The sequence below is a fragment of the Cheilinus undulatus genome, linkage group 5 (assembly GCF_018320785.1).
Source record: "Cheilinus undulatus linkage group 5, ASM1832078v1, whole genome shotgun sequence".
In the NCBI taxonomy this organism is placed as follows: Eukaryota; Metazoa; Chordata; class Actinopteri; order Labriformes; family Labridae; genus Cheilinus; species Cheilinus undulatus.
Genome location: NC_054869.1, coordinates 49,068,670 through 49,092,010, shown reverse-complemented (window position 1 = coordinate 49,092,010; position 23,341 = coordinate 49,068,670). Strand labels below are relative to the sequence as shown.

The following is a 23,341-nucleotide window of genomic DNA, read 5'->3' as shown; positions in this document are numbered from 1 at the left end:
CAAACGGACTCCCCCACTTCATCCCAGCTCCTTACCTCCAAGGATGAGGGCCTGAAGGCTCTCAACATGGCTGTTCTTGGAGATCCCAGTGATTACCATTGGAGGGAGTTGCCGGGGTCAGTACAATCAGTAGGGCAGTTTTCCAAAGTTCAACTGGTTTTGTAACATCTGAAAAGTTTGCAAAAGTTATAGTCTGGCAGATTTTGATGCTAGTGATGAAGGAAGGAGTTGTCAGGGTGTTGCAGTGTGTTATAAAGTAGAAATGGTCAAAGCTTATGCTCAAATAGCTGAGGAGGAGTCAGTTATTATCGAAAAACTTTGATTTGATAATGAGGCAAATATGTCAAACATTTCTCGTTGCCTTTTATCAATACAAATAGAGCTGCACAAAAGAAATCACCATTTTATTGTGATATCTTTATGAGCTTTTGCATTAAAAACATCGCAACAGTCTGAATTTATCACAATGATTTTGAAAATTGAAAAGTGCAACAGTGGATTTTTGCAATTATTTTTAAATGCAGATATTTTAATATTAATTTTAACTTTTGTTGACACCCATGATACATACAAATGAAGTCCAGATGTAAAACTTCTGTACTTTGAACACACTTTAACGTTTGAGGAATAAGGATATAAATAAAAAGTTTGGCTGATGTTGGTCTGCTTGACACCTGAAACTCCAAACAGCATTTGTGAATATGACAAATATTTACAGCTCATATAAGTTGATATTTACCACCAATACAAGGTGATATTTAAAGCTGATGTTGAAAGATGTTCACATCTGATATATGCTGATATTTATAGCTGATATAGACGGATACTAACATCCACTAAAGGCTGAGATCTACAGCTGATAAAGGCCAATTTTTACAGCTGATATAGACTGATACTTAGACTCAGTAAATACCAATATTTACAGCTGATATATGTCACTCTTTACTACTGATAAAGACCAATATTTGCAGCTGATATAAGCTGATATTTACAGCTCACAATGGCTGATATTTACAGGTAATTAGGCCAATAATTACAGTGTTTATAGGCCAATATTTACTGGTGACATAAATTGATATTTGCAACTGAAAGAGGCTGTTATTTAAAGCTGATTCAGGCCTGTATTTACAGCTGATGATATGAGCCAGAATTTCAGCCCATATATGCACATATTTAAAGCTGAATAAGGTCAATATTACCGCCCATACAGGCCTATTTATAGCTGATATAGACTGATATTTACAGCTGATATAAACCAATATTTACAGCATATTTGGGCTGATATTTTCAGATGAAACAGGCTTATATTTACATCTGATGTAGGCCAATTTATATGTTTAATATAGGTAGATACTTACATTTTATAGGGACATATATTTCCAGCTGATATAGACTGATATTTGCAAATGCTATGTGCTGATATTTACAAGTGTATTTCACTATTTACCAAGGACAAAGCCCAATATTTACAACTATGTACACTGACATTTATAAAAGATCAAGGCTGATATTTAGAGATAATTTGGCCAATAATTACAGCTTTTATAGGCTGATATTTACAGGTCATATAGGCTGATATTTACAACTACTAGAGGCTGTTGTTTCAATCTTATTCAGACTTTGATTTACGGTCTATATGAGCTGAAATTTAAGCCCTTGCAGGCCTGTATTCACAGCTGACAAAACCAGTATTTACAGCCCATATCAGCTCAAATTTAAAATTGATTTCGGCCAATATTACCACCATATATACCTATATATTTATAACTGATACAGACAGGCATTTACAGCTGAAATAGGCCAATATATACAGATGACATCGGCCAGTATTAAAACCTGACAAAGGCTGATAATTCTAACATAGAGCCAGTATTTACAGTTTACAGCAACATCTTATTCTGTACCTAAAAATAAGAGAGGTATATTATACAGACCTGCTGAGGAAGAAGAGAGTGAATTTGGGTTTGCTGAGGGCTGTCAGTGCTCTATCATGGTCCATTTGTTGCTGTTTTTGTTCTTTAGATGATTCTTCCCTTTTATCTCTTTGCTGATCCTGTCCTGGGTAAAGAGAAAATCCTCTGGCTTCTTTTTAACTGGCTAATGTACCACTCATCCTGAGACTTCTCAGGGAAAATACAAACAAAGACTCTTCAGTCTGCTGTCAGATGCTTCATCAGAATCCAACCTGGTGACGTTCTTCAGAGGCATTAAGAATAACCTCTAAGAAGAGTCAGTCTTTTCCCAGCTGGTCTGGTTTGTAGGTCATGTAGATGTAACAGGCATGGTTGGGCCAATACAATCAGATATATCAACCATCATGAATTTATTATAATAAAAATAATAATAATAAAGGTTTTATGCAAATTGATTTCATCTTAAAGGTAAAGGTAAATGTTCTCAATGAAATATCTACATTGTTTAGATTTAACTTGATATAGTGTTGTTACTTGGGTACTTATATTACTTTGATTAACTTTGGATTTAAAAAAAAGTCAGATGGCCAATCAAAAGGCTATATTCAAGATGTGCTACATGAAGGCAAAGTATTATAAAAAATACTGCTAGTTAGAGTCAGTTTTTTTAAAGGAAATCTGAATATTTTTAATAATGTCCCAGGTTGAAGGTCCCTTGCACTACATTTAACATTAGTTCTCTGAGAATCTCTGTCACATTGAGGTTAAATTGGTTTTCTTAGTAAAATATCCCAGCATGAATTGAAATTATAATCAGCTTTATTAGCCAAGTATGCTTACGCAAGAAGATGAGCTTTCTTATTGTATTTGAGTTGAAGTAAATAGATGAATTAGTGCAAATGTGCAAACAAGGTGAGACATTTTACCATAGTGAGCGTCCTTAGTTTTCTTATTTACAGTGCATAGCTTAATTAGTTCAAATGTGCATCTGAGGTGGGGTATTTTACTGCAGTTAGCTTTCTTGCAGTATTTGAGTCTTAGTAAACAAATTAATTAGGGCAAATTTGCATATGAGTTGATGCAACTTATTGCAGTAAACTTTCTTACAATATTTGATTTACACTAAATAGAATTACAGGTGCAAATTTGCATATGAGGTGAGATATTTTACTGCAGTGAGCCTTCATATGGTATTTGAGTCAAAGGTATTTATTAGTGCAAATTTACATATGAGGTGAGGCATTTTACCACAGTGAGCTTTGACATCGCTCCCTCTCTAGTCAATCAGAGCATCAATTCCGCATCATTTCCTGTCAATCAGAAAGCTCGTAACGGAAAGTCACAAGATTATCCGGTTATTTCAACACACAATGCACGGACTCCTGATCATAAATTATCATCATTATTAACATTACGTCTCATCCTGCAGCAAGAGCAAAGGATCACCGAGAGGTCAGTGGGTCACAGAGCTACAGAGCTCTACTGACAAGGAAAAGTTCACTTTTGAGGACATTTAGCCAAAGAATTTTACATAAAACCACAAATCCTTTACGCAAACATTAGTTTATTAACTCCCTAATGTACTCACCCAGTGGTGGAAGCAATAATATCATGGACTTATACTGGAAAGGATGATAAATTAACCCCAAAAGGTAAAATAGTCCACTGTTGCCATACTACTCCTGCATGAACTTGCATTTCTCCCATGATCTCTGACCGCTGATCAGGGCTGAATGCTGTGATGCAGCGCTCTAGACCTGCTTCCAGTGGGCAAGGTCGCTCGACTTCGGTCAACAAACCCGTGGCGCTTCAGTGTGCAGCGCAGTCTTCATATGTGGAATTCACAGGTTACGATTAACAGATAAATTGGTGCACATGTGCATATGAAGAGAATCAATATTAAATTGAATTGAATCACACAGTCAGTGGAGATACCCATCCCTAACAGCACAGCATCACATACAGTTGAAACCAGAGGTTTACATACACTATATAAAAGGCACATAAACTTTTTTTCTCACCATCTAACATTAAATCAGATTAAACTTTTCCTGTTTTTGGTCAATTAGGATTACCAAAATTATTTCTATTTGCTAAATGCCAGAATAATGAGAAAAGGATTTTTTAAAGACAATTTTTATTACATTCTTTGAAGTCAGAAGTTTACATACACTAAGATTACTATGCCTTTAAACAATTTGGGAAAGCCCAGATGATGATGTCATGTCTTTGGAAGCCTCTGATAGGTTTATTGACAACATTTGAGTTCATTAGAGGCATACCTGTGGATGTATTTTAAGGCATACCTGAAACACACTGCTTCTTTGTGTAACATCATGGGAAAATCAAAAGATATCAGCCAAGATATCAGGAAGAGAATTGTGGACTTGCACAAGTCTGGTTTATCCTTGGATGCAATTTCCAGATGCCTGAAGGTGCCACGTTCATCTGTTTAAACAATTATACGCAAGTATAAACACCATGGGAATGTCCAGCCATCATACCGCTCAGGAAGGAGACGGGTTCTGTGTCCCAGAGATGAACGTGCTTTGGTCCGAAAAGTGCATCTCAACCAAAGAACAAAAGCAAAAGACCTTGTGAAGAAGTACTGGTGTACTTCACAAAATAGATGGCATCATGAGGAAAAAACATTATGTGGAAATACTGAAGCAACATCTCAAGACATCAGCCAGGAAGTTCAAGCTTGGGTGCAAATGGGTTTTCCAAATGGACAATGACCCTAAGCATACTGCCAAACTGGTTACAAAGTGGCTTAAGGATAACAAAGTCAATGTTTTGGAGTGGCCATCACAAAGCCCTGATCTCAATCCCACTGAAAATTTATGGGCAGAACTGAAAAGGCATGTGCAAGCAAGGCGGCCTACAAACTTGGTTTAGTTACACCAGTTCTGCCAGGAGGAATGGGCCAAAATTCCTGCAAACTATTGTGAGAAGCTTGTGGAAGCATATCCAAAACGTTTGACCCAAGTCATACAGTTTAAAGGCAATGCTACCAAATACTAATGAAATGTATGTAAACTTCTGAATCTCAAGAAAATAATAAAAAAAATCTCTAAAAAATGATCTCTCTCATTATTCTGGCATTTAGCAAATAGAAATAATTTTAGTAATCCTAATTGACCAAAAACAGGAAAAGTTTAATCTGATTTAATGTTAGACGGTGAGAAAAAAAAGTTTATGTGCCTTTTTATATAGTGTATGTAAACTTCTGGTTTCAACTGTAGTTGCTGTCTATGCTGCATCCATTGAAAATGTGATTCTCTGCCCTGTGAATTTTCAGGTCCCCTTGTTAATAGTACATGTAATGCTTTTGCTTTGAATGTGGACAAACAGAAGTGTGACCTGAACGGGTTGTGGATATACTACAATAGAAGTCAATTCAATCAAGCTGATATTTTCGTAGACGTTCACTCGTCCAGTTACAACACAGTGAAAGTGAGTGTGGAAGCTGTATTTCTGTTGCTGTATCTCTGCCATGCTTGTGCTGCTTACCTTTGATGGAGCATCTTTTTTTTTTTCTGACGTCAGCTGCGAGTTCAATCACCCAAGCTCAGTTGTTGTTTTGACTAAGATTCCCAGAGGTCCATTATTTTAACCACTGCCTTTTAATACAGAACCACAGCATTAAACAACCTGATAAGAAACTAAATCTTTTAACAATCTATTTTACATGCCATTTTCAAGTACATCTTAGTTAAACTAGTGGTTCTCAGCTAGTGGTTTGAGTTAGGGTTAGGGTGGTGGGGCTTTTTTCAGCAGGTGGAGAATTTTGCCTAGAATCAAAAGATAGTAGCAAAATGACTGTGATGTACAGAAGACCTTAGTGGAAATATCAATGCATTTTATTTTACTTGGCTTTGCTGTGGTAACAAGAAAATTTTGTTTTATTTACTTGAGATCTGGACTTAATTTTCTCATTAATGCTTTTCAGACATTTTGTTTAATCGTTTTCTTTTGTTTCTTTTTTTTCCAAGGTTCAGTGAATGCATTTGAGTGCTTGAAAATATTCTTAAATATTGGGCCATGATTTCTCATACAGGGGTGTTTTTGGATCCAGCTTAGAACCACTAACATTACTGATCTGTTTTATTTAAAACTGGTAAAAAATGCCATCTTAGTTGCATCTCCCAGTCAGTCTGTAAAAATGTGGCCAAGGTTTTTACACTTAAAAACAGTTAACTTAATTCAGATCCTCAGAGATCCACGTTAGTTAAAAAAGTCTATTATAATCCTATAAGAAGTTCAAATACAGAAATTTTTAACTGTTTAAACTTAAAATACCCCTCTCTTCTGTCTCTCTTGCTGTTATTTTCCATATTTTCAATTTTATATTCCGGTGTCACTTTACTATAAGCCCACTTTGATTTTTCAGAATGACTTTTTGCTCTACATCTGAATTAAATGGCACCACTATTTCTGCAATGAAAGAACGAGTGAGGATTAAACAGCGTTACTAACATTGGCTGCAGCAGCTGCCTGAAACCATTAACAGGGCCACTGTTTGGCTAATCTCTCTACATAGAAATCAAAAAGTGCTGCTTGTAATGTCCTGTTTGGAAGTTAATGGAAACTTCAAGTTTACAGCATCGCTCAGTGTGGTTGGGATGATACTGATTTGCCCAGTTAGCCTAGCTGTTGATGCTAAGATGAAGACTGGTGTTACTGGAGTGTTTTACCTTCTTGCAGCTTGCATGACTCATGTCTGACTCCTGACTTTCTGCTGATTGAAGAAACCTGTAATAATCCAGTATGACTGCTTTTAGCCTGCTGGCTGTAGATAAACACTATGATCAATGTTTCTGGTAGGGCTGGGAAATCAATCGAAAAATAGAGTAAATCACAATATGGCCTGCTACAGTTTTCAAATCGCAAAAGGTGCAATATTTCTTTAACCTGAAATTTTGGTTAAATACCAGTTTAAAGCTTTTTTTTGCAACAGAGATGTTATTACATAATATCATGCAATAATTCAAGTGCCATTTCTTACTAGTCCACAAAATATTCTACTTTCTTCATTTTTGTACATTTTTCATATTAAACATAAGAATCACATGAAAATTATCACTGTCTTCAATACAACAATTCATATTCAGTTTGTGATACAAATCAAAATTATCACAATTAGATATTTTTAAAAAATTGTTCAGCCCTTGTGTAGTCTAATATTGGGTCTGTTGCAAATTGAATTGTAAATTTAATCGCAATATGGCCTGCTACAATTTACAAATCACAGAAGTTGTAATATTTCTTTGACTTGAGATGTGTGAAAAATAGCTGTCTGACACACTCATTTTGCAGCAGCAGAGATTTGTGCGCTTTATGCAAACATTCAATTGGTATCAAAAATTTGCAATGTGAGCAAAAATACCTAGTTAATTCTATCTAATACTAATTAAGCTTAGCACTAGTTCACAGAAGTCATACCCCTGAAATGTTCAGCTAATAGCCAGCTTCACCTCCTCCACCCCAGCCACCTCTTTAATAGCTTAAAGCTTGTTGCAGCCTTATATTCAGATTTATATCCATCTATATTGGGGTCTCTAGCCATGTGCTCCCTGGAAAGTCAAAGCATGCTGCTTGACTAACCCAGGGAGCATCTTTAGAGCAGAGCCTTCTCTGCCAAGTAAAACTGCATATCCATTTTTCAATAAAATGGAAAATTGTTTCTGACTGATTGTAGGTTATAATATACAATGATTTATTGCTTGAGTTTGTGAAAAAACAATGCATAAGGTGAGTAATCTAATAATAATCCCATATTAAATCACTATTGCAATATCGGGGGAAAAAAATTGCAATTAGATTATTTTTGCAAATCGTTCAGCCCTAGTTTTAATATAGAAGGAGTTATTGCCTGTGTTTTTTTGGAACATACATGAGATGAAGAACTTAAGAAATAATTGCATATCAAACCACAATGCTGGGAGAAAAAAATTGTAATAACATCATTTGTCCAAATCGTTCAGCTCTAGTTTCCGGTCAGAGTACCAACTTCTACTGGTCTGAGGAGTGAGACACACACTGGAGCTGCATCGTGCAGTCCTATGATTGCTGCCATCTGCTGGCTTGTTTTGTTAACTGCACCATTGGGATGTATGTGTGTATATAAAACTACTGTCAATTCTGACAGAGCAGGTGCTTAATTCTTTATTTAACTTAATTTTTAAATGTGCAATCCTACTTTTATCACATTACTCAGACAATTTTGTTAGTCACAACAAATTAACCCTGTTATCGGTCACATGCACTACAATTGATAACAATTATTGACCCTGAAAAACCAAAATCAGTCGACCTTTAACCTGAATCCTGCTGTAAATATGCTGGCTGACCTGATGGCAATAATAAGCTTCCCTGGCCCTTCATCATAAAATATTTCTATTAAGTAAACTGTGATGGCATTTTAAAGCTGACATCTTCAAACAAAATAAAACGTTTGTTTCATTGAAGAAAAAAATATGAGTCAATTGATGTAAAATAATCTATTTTTAGCAACTTTCTTCGTACAGAATGCACATAATGTGGCCCATTGTGACTTTTAAACCTTTATGGGGATTATATTAGTGTAAGAAGCTGCTGAAGTTTGAAGGCAGCTACAGTTAAACTTATGAGCTGCTTTATGGGAACTAGTCCTTTAGTGTGGCGCCCATATCTAACATCTAAGGTGGGGATTTTTCTTCATTTAAGTGAACCCGTACAGTGTGGATGATCCATTTCATGGCCAACATGCTCGTATCTCTGTGATCTTTACCCTCTTTCTCCTCTCAGGGCTAAGCTGGCCTCCCTGTTTGGACTCGACCAGGAAGCCAGTCAGGGGAACGATTCGTTCCAATACACCGCTCCCAAACAGCCTAGAAAGAGCTCCAACGCAGGTAATTCAGGTTAAAAATCAAGAATTCTGCTGCCTCAGATTGAGTGTGATGATCATCTAGGCTGGACTGAATGTGTCTTTTGTCTGTTTGCAGCGCCACCTGCACAGAAACCAGCTCCTCCACCCGGCGCTCCTGCAGTGTTATTCGCTACAGCAGTCCAAGCTTTCAGATAGTGAGCATCCCTGGATTTGTTTTGAATTTAAAACTGTTTTGATGTTCATTTTGTCATAAATTCTCTGAAGATTTACAAAGTCTTGGATTGCTAGAGTTCACTCCCCATAAGAGACATTCTTGCTAATCCTAAAAGCATTAAAATAAATCTGTTATATGAAATTAAAGTTTTGTTTCCCTTTCTCTCCTACGTACAGTATTAACGGACAGTATGTGAAGCAGGGCAAGCTGGGAGCAGCCGTGCTGGGCAGCCACACAACAAAAGAGGTTTGAATCTTTTTTATAAACCGGTCACTTGTTTGAGATTATTTGAGTGGCTTTTGATTTTTTTCCCCCCTTCTTCTCTTTTTTTTTCTGCAGTACAAGCTTCTACTGTACTTGAGCCAACAGAAGCAAGTGACCGCTGCCAAGATTCACGTGGGCTTTGTTTTCACGGTGAGTAGAGATGTAAAGGATGCTGAATGCATACTGACAAAAACACAATGAAATGTGCTTTACCTGTCGAGACATATCTGATCATTTTAACTCTCTTTCCAAATGTTCCAACAGCCTTATTAACCACTTTCTTCCAGAGATGTTTTCTCTTAAACTTGTAAAAATAAAATTCTCAGAAAATTCCTCTGCAGATGTATGGTGTGCTCTTAAACTACTGAATTGTTCTAACCTGTGTTCTTGAATTGATGATAAACATTTCCTCAGTCTGCGTGTGGAGTTTGTCTAACAGCCTGGTTCCAGAAGTGAAAATCCTGTTCAGTTTTTTCCTAACAGATTTAATTATAAGTATTAATGTTGTAAACATTCAAGGCAGTCTTACTATGAGATATCTGAGCAGAAAACAAGAGTCTATGCTTTTCTAGATTTTAAATTGAACTCTGTTTAACAATATTTTTACAATAATATATAAAATATATTATTAGAAATCATGTTAAATTTCTCGTTGTTTTTTGAAAAGTATACCACGACTTGCCTTCACTCTCTCGCAACCCCCACTTTAGGAACCACTGCTCTAGAACAGTGGTTTTCTAGTGGGGGTCTGGACCCCCTTGGGGGATGCAAGATAGCCAAATGTGGCCCACGGGACATTTTTAATTGACCCCCAGAAAATTCTTTAAATGATGTTCCAGGGGTGGAGTCAGTGGTGGCCAGAGCCCACCAGGGCCCCCTGAAATCTGTTTGGCCTCCCCAGAATCTTAAAAAATGATTTACCTTGTCATCTATCACCAAATCATTTAAGCATACGCAATCACTGGGCATTTTTTTTACGTACTTGAAAGTAGCCCCACCATCCTTATATATTTCTGTATGTGGCCCCCAATGGACAAAGTTTGGACACCCCTGCCTTAAATAAACCAAGAATATTTTCTAAATGACACATTTGCCACTTTATACCAATTTTGCCAATTTTAACACATTTTTGAAACTTATAATCAACTTTTCAATTTTAAACAATTTCCATCACTTATTCTGCCTGTTTTTGCCTCTTCTAAACCGATTCTTGTCACTTTCTATCTACTGTTGGCCCATCATGCCTCTATTAACCACTTTTTACACTCATTTTTGTCCATTTTAACCACATTTCACTTTAAGTTATACCCATTTTTGCCAGTTTAACCAATTGCTGCCTATTTTTCTGCCTCAGTTAACCCATGTTTGCCAGTTCAAACCAATGTTTCATCCCATTTCACAGAAATTTCCACCCATTTTTGCCACTTTAACCCATTTTTGCTTATTGTTTGCCACTTTGATCTAATTTTTGCCACTTTGAACCCATTTCTGCTACTTTCAGAATCCCATTTCACCTTATTTTCCACCAAATTTTGCTATTTTTTTAACCCATTTTAATTCTATTTTTAAGAATAAAATAAGAATACACTTTTAACTACAGCTCAAAAGTATTTTAAAAAAGTATTGCTTTATTTGGTAAGAGTGATTATTGTTCAGGTCAAATATAAAATATGGATATCACAGCCTAACCTTACAGGTAACCATGATTTTGCTGACCTCCATGGTTCCTCAGTTTGGCTCTAAGTGGACTTTCATGTGTTTTGCACTGAGGAGAGGCTTCCATCTAGCCACCTGGCCATTACTTTGCACATTTAACCCCTAAAGTCCAGTTTGTTTGAGCAGTGTTAGTGCTCAAGCCCTGTAAACTCCCTGTCCCTGACATTGATGGAAGAGATCGGCCTCAGTGTGGTTTGGTAGATACAGTCTGCATGTAGTCATAGTGGGAGGCGAGGTGCCCCCAGAGGGACAAGAATCCTTTTCCATAGCCCACATTGCTGTGAATGCATGGTGATGCTAATGCTGACTAGTTATATCATTAAAGCCACCATGCATGGCATTGCTGAGACAATCTAACACTGTTTGAATTAGATGAACGTAATATTAAAGTTATTAATGAAGTGCCAATTTCAGCCACACAGATTGTAAGTGTTTATTTGTAGAGCAGAAGGCCACGCCGCAGCTCTTAAGCATTGGGGTCAATGGTCTGCTCTCCCTGTCTGTGTGAAGTGGATGTGACATTTTTTTGGGCATTCCCCTTATTGCCAACTGTATGCAAAAAGATAATAAAGCTGCAGTCATGTTTTATGTATTGTTCTGCATCGTGCTGATCATTCCTCATGTATGCAAAGCGATGTGCGTGTCTTCTTACCGCATGATGGTGTTGCCATGCTCAGGTATTGTTAAGCCTGGAGCAGATGTGACTGCAAGCCCTTAAGGGGGAAAGAGGGACAATCAAGCATCAGCACTGTACTGGGTAACTGGGCCCAGTCTAAGTTTGCCGTAAAAGAATGAAATAAAGATTTGTCTTTAATGCCAATGTGGAATTTTCAATGGAAAAAATGCATTATCAGAGAATCTGACCACATGTTTTTATCTCCTGCAGGTACAACCAAACAATTACTGCACTTTTTACGATGACCAGAGGCAGAACTGGTCCTTGATGTTTGAGTCGGACAAAGCTGCATCAGACTTCTGCAAAGAGGTGAGATCAGGATTCCTGCAGAACCTTAAAAAAGTCTAAAATTTGGTTATGAACTTCAACATTATAAAAGGAGAGGCATTCGAGTTTAGATAGCACTAAGAAATATTTCAAAACTTAAATTATACATTTTAAATTTCATATCTCTTTCAAAAAAGTTGGGACAGAAGCATGTTAACCACTGTGTTCCATCACCTTTTCTTCTAACAACACTCTGTAAGTGTCTTAGGAATGAGGACAGTAACTGTTGAATTACTTAAATTTGAATTCTTTCACATTCTTCCTTGATGTTAATCTTAAATTGCTCAATAGAGTGGGATTTCTGTTGTATGTAGTGCTTGATAATGCACTGAACATTTTAAACGGTAGACTAGTCTAGGCTGCATGCACGCCAGTTTAGGCCCTGCCCTCTTTCGTTGTGAAGCCATGCTGTTGTTACTCGTGCTGAATGTGGCTTGGCATTGCCTTGCTAAAACGTAGTCTTAACTTAAACTTAAAGATAGCTTTATTTATCTCAAATGGCAATTCAGTTTTTGCAGTCTACCCAGACCTTACAAAAATTAACAAACAACAATCAGGTAATGTCAGAGACAATAATAAATAGTTAGTACATTGACAGAGATGCTTATTGTACCTCTCAGTTATAATGCTGCCTGCACAGGTGTGTAAATGACCCATGCCACAGGCACTAATACACCCACATCACAGATGCTGGCTTTTATAGCATTGATAATAACCTGGGTGGTTCCTCTGTAGCCTGGGGGTCCTGTACTCAATAGCCATTTTTTCCAAAAACAGTCCAAAATGTGAACTCATCAGACCACAGCACACTGTTTCACTTTAAGTCAGTCCATTTCTGATGGGCTCAGGCTCAGAGAAGTTGTCAGGGCCTTTGGATGTTGTTGATTCATGGCTTCACTTTGCCACTTTTTTTTTTTAGCTTATTGCTGTCCCATCTCCTGTAATCAACTAACCTACCTACCTGTGGAATTTTTAACATTGAACAACTCCTCTAGTCTTTTTTCCCCTGTACCAACTTTCTTGGAACGTGTCATCGACATCAAATCCACTATGTGTGTATTTTAAAAAGGTTTCTGCATGGCTTTTGAAAGGTTAAAAAAATGCAAATTAAGCAGTGTGTGTGTAGCCTATAATGTTATGAGTTTTTGGTCATGAATTAGAAAAATACTCTTGGGCTTAGATTTGAGTTTTTGCAGAGCAGGTTGCATGTGGCTGTCATGGCTCTCTCTCTCTGTTCTTCCAGGTTTGTTTGGCTAAAGCGAACAGTGTGGCATCTTTAGATATTGTGGTGGTTCAGGATCTGAGTCTGGGTGAGGGTCAGGCAGTGGAGAACGGAGACTCTTTGGAGGTGGTGTACACAGGCTGGCTCCTGCAGAACCACACCATTGGACAGGTCAGAAACTGTTTTAACTAGAACTTTTGATCCTTTTCTCTTTTTTACAAATCACTGTTTATAAAGATGGACAGTATATACATGGAATATTAAACCTGTATCATTTCAGATGTTTGACTCCAACCAGAACAAGGACAAGCTGCTACGACTAAAGGTTGGAGCTGGAAAAGTGATAAAAGTAAGTCAAAATAATGTGTAATCCACACATTAAATTAATCTAATGGAGATTTGACATTTCTGTAAAAACATGGTACAGTTTAGGTCTAAAAGTCAAGATCATAAATCACACCTCTTTGTATCTGATGTAAAAATCAACTACACTGTATGCTTTCCAGATGATATGCAAGTTGGAATGTTCTTTATGCCTTTAGTTTATATTTTCAGATTTGTTTGGTATTTTAATTTACTAGTGCACCATACCAATACTAGAATATTTTATAGGGCGTAAAAAATCTGGAAAAAAAACAAATTGAATTGTAACATTTCCTCATTATCCTGATTTTAATTATGAAAAACATATTCCAATTCAATTTTCAGATATTTTAAATGGTTTATGAGTTACAGTTTTTGTGAAGATTTAGGCCAGAGACATAACTGTGGTGTACTTGACACATACATGAATGATGACTGCTAAACTTCCCTTGGAAATGATTACAGCTATTTTTTCCAACCTTAACACGGAAGTTTTATTCTGTCTCCTCAAGCTGTGCACGGACGTGCAGCTGATGGAAGAGACAGTCTGTGGGCCGAAGTTTCTGAGCTGAAACTTTAAGAAGAAAGATAGAGGCAAAATGATTTCCAAGAAGCAGATATATTTGAAAAGGGGAAATAGAAATATTGTTTTGAAAAGGCTGTCCTTATTCAGCTCATAAGCAGGAGGCGCTGTGCTTATGAGCTTATTTATGAGAAAATCTATGAGAATTTAAAGCACGTGCATTTTCAGAAGTTGTCGTTTTGCCCATCTACATGGTAGGGGTGTTTTGAAAACTTTTCACTCTGAAGCCGTTTTCCAAATAGTTCCATTTTCAGGCCCCCAAAATGCCGTTCTTGTATAGACAGAAGGCCACAACGCATCAAAAATTTTGTGTTTTCTACTCAAAAACGCTGGCAAGTAAACAGGGCTTCATTTAAGGCAGGCCTATTCTATTAGCAGCCCAGGGGCCACATGCAGCCCATGACCAACCCCCATGTGTCCCAGCCTGTGGCCGTGCCAGAGATGCAGAGGGCAACCTGTTTCGCAAGTTTTCATAAATTCCCACAGTATTACAGAACGTGAATGCAACACTCAACAGTCTACCTACAATGCACTACATTGTTTTGAAAGTGGCTAGTGATGCTGACAGAAATAGCCCCAAGACACCCAGTATAAAAACATGTCCTTTTCAACTGTAGCTACAACTGTGCAAATTTAGTTTTTAATGCACTCAAAGATATGCCTGGGTAAGATGTGACCAAAATTATTATTTACATTATTTTTATTCTTCATTTTATTTTGTCATTCTATTTATTTTATTTTTTTAAATGAAAATAACATTTCTACTACCTCAGGTTATGTTCAAATACAGCTCTGTTGTCATGTCTTTTTGCACTTTTTGATGTGCTTTTGTGATGTTGCCAAATTTTAAAGGGAGACTATGAATTAAAAGTGCACATTCTTCATCAAATTGATCTGTTTTGGTTTGAGATTAGACATTAACATCTGCTTACTGGGTGCTGAACATGTCTGTCCCGGCTACATTTCTTGGTTTTGAAGTTTGGCCCAGGTGAATTTGTAATTGAATAGACCTGATTTAAGATAAGAGGAAGGAGAATGGAGAGGGGTTTAGATTATATTCATCACTAACTGAATGCTTGTTGTAGCTGCTTTAATAGCCTAACTCCAAACATTTCTTTAAACAGATTCTATCAGCTAAGGATCAGTACTGACCACAGTGAACATTATTAAGATGTAGTTATTAAATGACTTTTCAGCTGAAATAAATCCGTTTCCTGCTTACTCCCCATGGATTTCTGTCACTAGTCTGAACTTTCTGCCACTCAGCAGCTGGAACAGCAGGGACTCAGGCTGCCTTACCTCACCCTCTACAGTCCACCCACCATGTGGGGGGTACGGGTGTCTGTGGAAGCGTGAACTATTTAGGTGTTTACCTTACTTTACCATTTCAAACTGTACTCAGTCAGACTGAACTACCTGGTGGAAACCCAGCTTTTATGCACTGTGAAGTCTGCACAACTTATGATTCTCTCTCTTTCTGTTCTTCTCTGTTTATAAGGGCTGGGAGGAGGGGATGCTGGGAATGAAAAAAGCTGGCCGTCGTCTCATAATCATCCCACCCAACCTCGCTTACGGATCCAAAGGAGTCCCAAACCGCGTCCCGCCTAACAGCACACTAATTTTTGAAGCAGAGCCTCGGCGGGTAACACACTCTTAAATGTTTACTACAGTAATGTTGAGATGATAAATGGTGTCTTTGTTGAATTGAGCGCCTCTTCTCACATGACAGCTCTTCTCCATGTCATGTTGTGAAATCGTAAACTCGAGCTTGTTTTGTGTTCTAGGTGAAGTTCGCCAGGGACAGCGGCTCTGACCGATCCAGCGCCTGCTCCAGAGACTCTGCTGCTCCCTCTCTTGCACCCTCCCTAGCGCCTTCACCTGCCCCCAGTGTGGAGAACCTTGCCCCAGAGCCCTCAGCACAGACGCCAGCCTCAGGTCCAGGGAGACCAGGGTGAGACTGAAGTCCCAAGAACATTGCCTTTATGTTTTCTGTCTCTTTCATGCCACTGATCTGTCTCTGTCACTTCTTTTTCAGGGAGCAGCCAGTTCGTGTGAAGTCAAACTCACTCAGTGAGCAGCTGGCAGTAAGTTTTCTTTTAATTTAAGGTGAAATATTCAGAATATTTGTACTGAAGTGTTTAAATGAATGAAAAAAATGACTCCTCCTTTGTTAGGTTCATTTTTACATGACTTCCTATATTACCTCGGATATTTGCAACTGTTTTAAAGCTGGAGAAATCTTTTAATTTAGTGACTGTAACTAGAAATACAACAATCGTGAAAATCAGGGTTAATACTAATGTTTAAAATACCATTTTAGCTAATGTTTTTCAATACCTCTTCAGCTGTAAGACTCCCAAAATTCCCACATTTTCTCTCATTTGACCACAATAACAGATAAGAGTTTGTCCTAATGGTTGCTTCCTCTGCCTCATAAAACACCTCTCTAAATCTGCTTTCAGGTGCACCAGATGCCTGCGTTAAATTAGTACTACACAAGAGAGAACAATCTTCTACTGATACCTGCAAATGCTAATGTCAGTCAACTAGAGATTATCCTGAATATTTTAAAATCTGGTTAAGCACAAGTCATAATAGTTAACAAACTTAACTAACTAAACACCAAGAAAGAGTAAAAAATAAAACTATTTAAGACAAATTACAGTGCCAGTGTTTATATGCTGAGTTAAGGCCTTTGCACACCAAGGGCTACGCAAAAAAAGTCACAAAAATTCAAATATTTTTGAGGCATAGTCTGCAGTGAGTTTTGTACTCTTGTCATTTTTGTCTTTTCCTGCCAGTTAATGTGTACTGGCACCATTATGCACAGAATGTATTACTGGAGTAAAGTCCAGTAATAATCAAGCAATAGAGCCCTGCCTGTCTTGATCTTTCAGTCTATGTTAAATCATATTAAAGACTAAAACAACTTAGGACTGGTTAGAGAAAAACAATTTAAATGAATAGAGAAAAAACATCATTCCATGATATCAAGAGGAGGCTGTTTTTGCTCTTGTCTACCTCACAATTCTACTGTAGTTGGCTACAAGTGTTTTGATTGGTCAGATATGTACCTGTCTGGAGTGAAAGTTTAGAAGAATCGGCCATGATTAATTTATCAGCTGTAAGATAGCATAGCGAAATTATGTAGCTGGTGTGAGGCTTATATTCCCTCACTACATGCTTGATTAAAAGCTTATGTGCAAATTATTTGCAAAAAAATAAACATGCGTATAGTAACCATGTCTAGTGTGCAAGGGCCTTTAGCCTGCAGAATGGGGCTAATGTCGCTGTGCACTTGCATCCAGTGCTCGTTGTTGGTTAATTTCCTCATTTCTGTGCTGAATATTGTCACTCAGTGCTTAGTTACATGTGAGTTTAAGCAGACACAACCTATGTACAAACACATTGAGCTTTTTAAGGTCAAAAAAGGGCTAAATTGCACTGTCAGTGCTATCATTTCCCTATAGTGTACCTTCAGGTTAAAGAGCATTATGGGAGATATACAGTAGCCATCAACCGGAGCTACAGTAGCTACTAGTCACAGGTGGCTGCATTACAGTTTAGTCAGAACATACACCTGGGATGCAGTCCTTCAATTATTAAAAACTAGAGCCCTGCATGGGATTTTTTTTCTTAATCCCGTCTACTCCTGCTGGATTTCTCACCCTCTTCTGCAGGGCCTGTTGTCTGCACCTGCAACAGGTGTGTCCAGTCTGCCAGCATCCCGGACAGATTATGACAACCTATATTAAATATTCAGAATAACAGACAGACAGTGTGTTGAATTAAAGGAATGGCTGTGTTAATGTGTCCACTGAAGCACCACCTTGACTCAGTTTCCTCCCTAAGTGAAGGAAAACTCTCAAACTCACATCCTCTACATGCATAATGGTGCCACGCATGTATAAAAAGCACAGCTGGCTAAGCAGACTGGCTTAACTCTGGGTTGTGGTTCAGTAATAGCAATGTCAAATAGCTGTGTTCCTAGCTAGAGAGTTAACCATGTGATCTGGGATAGGGAAATGCAAGTTTTCTGAGAAATGATTGGAAGAGAGGGTGTTGGAGCTTAGACTGCATTCAATTCTTGTAAACATTTTACAGGATTTTGCAAGCATAAAGCAGCTTTGCAGAGAAGCTTTTGCCTTGTGTATGTCTGGTACAAAGTCTATAAATGTTAGCACTGCTAATATCTCAAAGAAAGCTAATTTCTTGATTGTGTTGTCACATTTTTTTATTTTACAGTCTGCACCAATGTAACTGGTTAGAAACTGAGGTGCAGTAAGAGGGTCTCTATAAAGGTCTTATAAAGTCTGATTTTCTGTTTATTCCCTGTTTGTGCTGTGTGCTACCTACTACAAACTAGGAGGCCTGATGGTTGAATTGACATATTTATCACCCTTACATTGTATTCAGTTATTGTACAGCTGTATTAACAGCAGCTTTATTTCTCTAACTTCAGAATCCAGATGCAACAAAAGCCAAGCTGATCTCCCGGATGGCCAAGATGGGACAGCCCATGTTGCCTTTTCTGACTGGAGCAGCCGGTCAGCCTGAATCCAGCGACTCTGAGCTTGAGGTGGGTTGGAAATTTTCCAGAAATGGTATTTATCTGCACAAGTTAATAAGGGAATCTTCTGCTAGTCTATATTTGTCTCATGCTTACGTGAAAAGGCCAAAATAAGGGAGGCGTGAAACAGACTTACATGCATGAAAGCCAGATATAGCTTCTTCTTCAGTGCTCTGAAGCTCCATAGTTATCCAGAAAAGGTTTTAACACACCAGTTTGCTACAGTGTGTTAGGACTGAAGTTCATTCTGACTTTGTAATAATGTGGATTTTTTAAAATTTGTTTTATCTCATTTTCAAGTTGGTTTCAGTTATTTTTTAATTCGTATTTGTTCATTTAGTTGTCCTCTTTGTGAAATTTTAGTTTTAATTAAGTTTTTATTCATTTAGTCTTAGTATTATTTTAATTTTTAACATCTATGCTGAAATGCTACAACAAATTTGAATTCTATAACAGTTGGGAATTGTGTAAAACAAAAAGATAGTTTAGGAATTTCTCAATCCTTTTCCACCTTAGCGCTACTGAATACAGCAGAAAGACAAGATATTTAATGTTCAGACTGATAAGCTTTTTGGGGATGGGTAAACACATTCTGTATCAAGTTGGGAATGGTTCAAGAACAGGCTAAAGTTTGTGAAATGCTCAAAAACACCTGGAACATTCAACAAGCCAGTTAGTAAACTGTTAACAGGTTATGGTACTATAAAAGGAGCACTCGCTCATGATCAATGATGCTGCAAGGTTCTCCACTTAGTCAAAGACTGAATGGGCAAACAGTCCAACAGTTTATGAGCAACGTAACTCAACATACATTCACAAAGAATCTGGTTTGACCATTTACAGTCCGTAATATCATCAACAAATTCTGAGAATCTGGAGAAATATTTACATTTAAGGAGCAAGGCTGAAAACCAACATTGAATGCCTATGACCTTTGACACCCTAGGGGACACCACTGTCAGTACAGCATTTCCCTGCATCTACAAATGTAAGTTGAGACTCTACCATGCAAAACCAAATCCATATATCAACAACATCCAGAGGCCCCACCCACTTCTCTGAGCCCACACTAATCTGAGATGGACTGACCTAAAGTGGAGCAGTGTGCTAGAGTCTGTGGAGTCCACTTTCAGATTGTTTTTGGAGATAATTGCCTTTGAGTCCTCCGAGCTAAAGAGCAAAAGGACCATCGAGATTTTTATTGACACAAAGATCAAAAGCAGCATCTGTGATGTGTAGGGGTGTACTGGTGCCCATGGCATGGGTCACTTTCACGTCTGTGAAGGCAGGGACTTCACAGCTTATTTCAATTAGACAATGCCAAGCCACATTCTGCATGAGTTAAAACATCATGGCATCACAATAAAAGGGCATGGCCTAGACTGGCCTGTATGCAGTCCAGACCTGTCTATTATTGAAGATTTACAGAGCATTATGAATTGCATAATACAACAAGAAAAACCCTGCACTGCTGAGCAGACTTGAGGTGTACATCAAGCAAGAATGTGAAAGAATTCCACGTTTAATACTTCAGCAGTTAGTGTCTTTAGTCCTCAGACACCTACAGAGTGTTAGAAGAGAAGTTGATTTGACACAGTTGCATGTTCAGAATGTGTAAACAAACACAAAGTCTATCATTTTGAACATCAGATATCTTGCCTCTGCTGTATTCAATAGGATATAGGTTGGAAAGGAGATCACTATTTTATTTACATTTTACACAGTTTCCCAACTTTTTTTGTTCTGGGGCTTGCAGTCAAATATGAGATACAAGAGATAAAAGAGATAAATTTAATAAAAGGGTGACTATTTTGTTAAACTCCTGTACTCCTTTTCCTCATGTAACTGATGTTTTTGATTAGACCTGCTGTGATTGGATGCACTGATGTCTCCCTCAGCTCCACCCTCTGTGAACAGCAGTAGATCAACATGCTCAGTTAAACACGCAGGAGCTGTTTTGATTTTTTTGTAAGATGTCAGTGTTCACAGGGTCTCTGCCTCATGCTTTAATCAGCAGGACACCAGTGGCAGCAGAGCGAAGGATCAGCCTGCAGCTCCCTCTCCAGTCCCAATCTCCACCGCTGCTCCAACAACTACCACTACTACTTCAGCTCCAGCAAATGGTAATCTAATGAGTGTTACTGTCTCTTTGTCATTAATTTGTTTGTTTCTATTTTTGACCTCCTTAAATCTGACTTTTGTTTTGCTGCAGCACATCCTCATCCTCTCACTGCTCAACCTTCTGCCTTACTTCCTGTTTTGAGCACTTCTTCTCCAGCTCAGCCTGGGCTGCAGGGCAGTACCCACGCCTTTCAGGTAACATCTCATCACACTTTGTGCTTAAAATCAGAAAGTGCTGAAAAACCTGCAAATATATCTCTATTTCACTGTATTATGTTGTTTCATAGCCTTACCTGTACACACAGAGCTCCGTGGCTCCATCTCAGCTGCAGCCTGTCAGCCAGGTCTACCCTGCACCAGCCGTCTCATACATGGGTAAGAGTGCTAAACCAGATCTTAAAAACTCCAGAAGACACCAAACTGATAGGTGTTCATCAAACTTCAAGCAAGAACTGAGATATCGTCAATTATATCATAATTAATGTAGGTCAATAAAACATATTAATCAGTCTCTATTTGTAACATATGTTGAACCTGTACAGAGGTGGTCTAATGTTTTTGTAGGAACAAAAAACAATGTACTACAAAAGTCTGTTAGGGATGTAGAGAGTGAGATCTAAAATGAAAATCACACATAACCTGATGATTGAAATACAACCCCAATTCCAAAAAAGTTGAGGCACTGTGTACAATCTAAATAAAAACATTCGTCAATGATTGTCAGATCTCATAAACCAGTACCACATAAACAACACGTCAGATGTTGAAACAGAAACATTTTACCATTTCATGAAGAATATTTGTTCATTTTGACTTTGATGGCAGCAACAAAAAATGTAGGGATGGTGCAACAAAGAGCTGGAAAAGTAAGTGGTACTTGTATTTTGCAACTACCTTGTTTAAATGGCAGCAGGTCAGTAACATGACTGGGTATAAAAGAGGCTGAGTCTCTTAGAAGTAAATATGGGCAGAGCTTTACCAATCTGTGAAAAACTTTTTCTAAAGATTTTGTAACAATTTGAGAAAAATTTCCTCAACGTGAAATTGCAATACATTGAATATCCCACCAACTACACTCAATAATATCACCAAAAGATTCAGAGAATCGGGAGAAATCTCTGTGCACAAGGGCCCTCAGGTAGCCCTGCATTAAAAACATGCACAAGTCTGTACTGGAAGTCATTGCATGGGCTCAGAAACACTGAGAAACACTGAACCACTCAGAAGCAAAAGGCTTTCATTGTAAAGTTTTACACTGTTCTATTTTAAACAAACTATGAGCAGCAAACACAAACAGACCTTTCAGCCCAAAGCTTTCATCAACATTTCAGATTAATCAAAATTTTCATTTCTTATTGGAAACCGCAGATGTAGTGTCCTGTGGACTAAAGAGAAGACGGACCATCCAGCTTGTTATCAGCACACAGTTAAAAGCCTGCATCTCTGATGGTTTTGGGTTGCATTAGTGCTGATGGTCTGGGCAACTCACACATCTGGAAGGGAAATATCAATGCTGAAAAGTAGAGAGAGGTTTTCCAGCAACATATGCTCCCATCCAGACAACGTCTTTTTCAGGGAAGGCCTTGACTATTTCAGCAAGACAATGCTAAACCACATATTGATCCATCACAACAGCATGGCATCGCAGTAGAAGAGTCTGGTCTGCCTGCAGTCCAGACCTTTCACCAAAAGAAAACATTTGGAGAATTGTAAAATAAGAAATCCAGCAAAGCAGACCTAGGACTGTTGAGTTGCTAGAAAATCTACATCAGACAAGAATGGGATAACATTCCTCTCCCAAAAGTCTAGCAACTGTTCTCCTCACTTCCTAGATGTTTACAGACTGTTGTTAGATAAGAGGGGATGCTACACAGTGGTAAACATAGCCCTGTCCTTACTTTTTTGAGATGTGTTTGAGATGTGATTTGGCTGCCGCCAGCAAAAAACTGCACTTTTGTTTACAATTGCATAGCACCCCAATCTTTTTGGAATTGAGGTTATATTTCCTCCAACTTTGACCATTTCAGTACTATTGAAGATAGAAATAACATTCTGTATGGTAATGGTATGGAGATAGTACTCAGTGACATTTCACTGTTTCATAATATTAAATCAGACATGATAACACCTTGTGGTTGTAAGATTGACATTTTTATAAGTAAAACCATAACTAAAGGCATAATTGTGTGTCTAGGCCCCAGTGATGTAACTTCATTCCTGATGACTGAGGCACGACAACACAACACAGAGATCAGGTTATCTGTTGGAAAAGTTGCAGATAAAGTCGATCAACTAGCCTCAAAGGTAAAAACCTGTGAATATGACTGTGATCATTAAGAATCTTGAAGGGATAGGAGATATGTCTGCTTTACTGTCCCTCTTTTTTAACAGATAGATGAGCTACAGAAACAGGGAAGCCTCTCCATGGCTGTGCCCAGTATGTCGATGGAAACCTCCATGATCATGCACAACATCCAAAGAATAGTCCAGGTAAATTCACC

At 38.0% G+C, this 23,341-nt stretch overlaps 1 protein-coding gene across 3 annotated transcripts in view; it reads left to right on the top strand.

Moving 5' to 3' along the window:
• The window catches only part of fkbp15b (FKBP prolyl isomerase family member 15b), a 44,436-nt gene that overhangs the window by 2,375 nt on the left and 18,720 nt on the right, over nt 1–23,341 (top strand). The window contains exons 2-17 of one of the 3 annotated variants that reach the window (XM_041787246.1): nt 8,703–8,806; nt 8,900–8,978; nt 9,175–9,244; nt 9,338–9,412; nt 11,865–11,963; nt 13,225–13,374; nt 13,484–13,552; nt 15,648–15,791; nt 15,934–16,100; nt 16,185–16,233; nt 18,612–18,728; nt 20,737–20,842; nt 20,932–21,035; nt 21,128–21,215; nt 23,035–23,144; nt 23,232–23,330. In XM_041787246.1, coding sequence (XP_041643180.1) covers nt 8,703–8,806; nt 8,900–8,978; nt 9,175–9,244; nt 9,338–9,412; nt 11,865–11,963; nt 13,225–13,374; nt 13,484–13,552; nt 15,648–15,791; nt 15,934–16,100; nt 16,185–16,233; nt 18,612–18,728; nt 20,737–20,842; nt 20,932–21,035; nt 21,128–21,215; nt 23,035–23,144; nt 23,232–23,330 — 1,630 coding nt within the window. Of the gene's footprint in view, nt 1–8,702; nt 8,807–8,899; nt 8,979–9,174; nt 9,245–9,337; nt 9,413–11,864; nt 11,964–13,224; nt 13,375–13,483; nt 13,553–15,647; nt 15,792–15,933; nt 16,101–16,184; nt 16,234–18,611; nt 18,729–20,733; nt 20,843–20,931; nt 21,036–21,127; nt 21,216–23,034; nt 23,145–23,231; nt 23,331–23,341 lie in introns of all 3 variants that reach the window. The other 2 variants (XM_041787247.1, XM_041787245.1) reach the window with 2 other exon arrangements.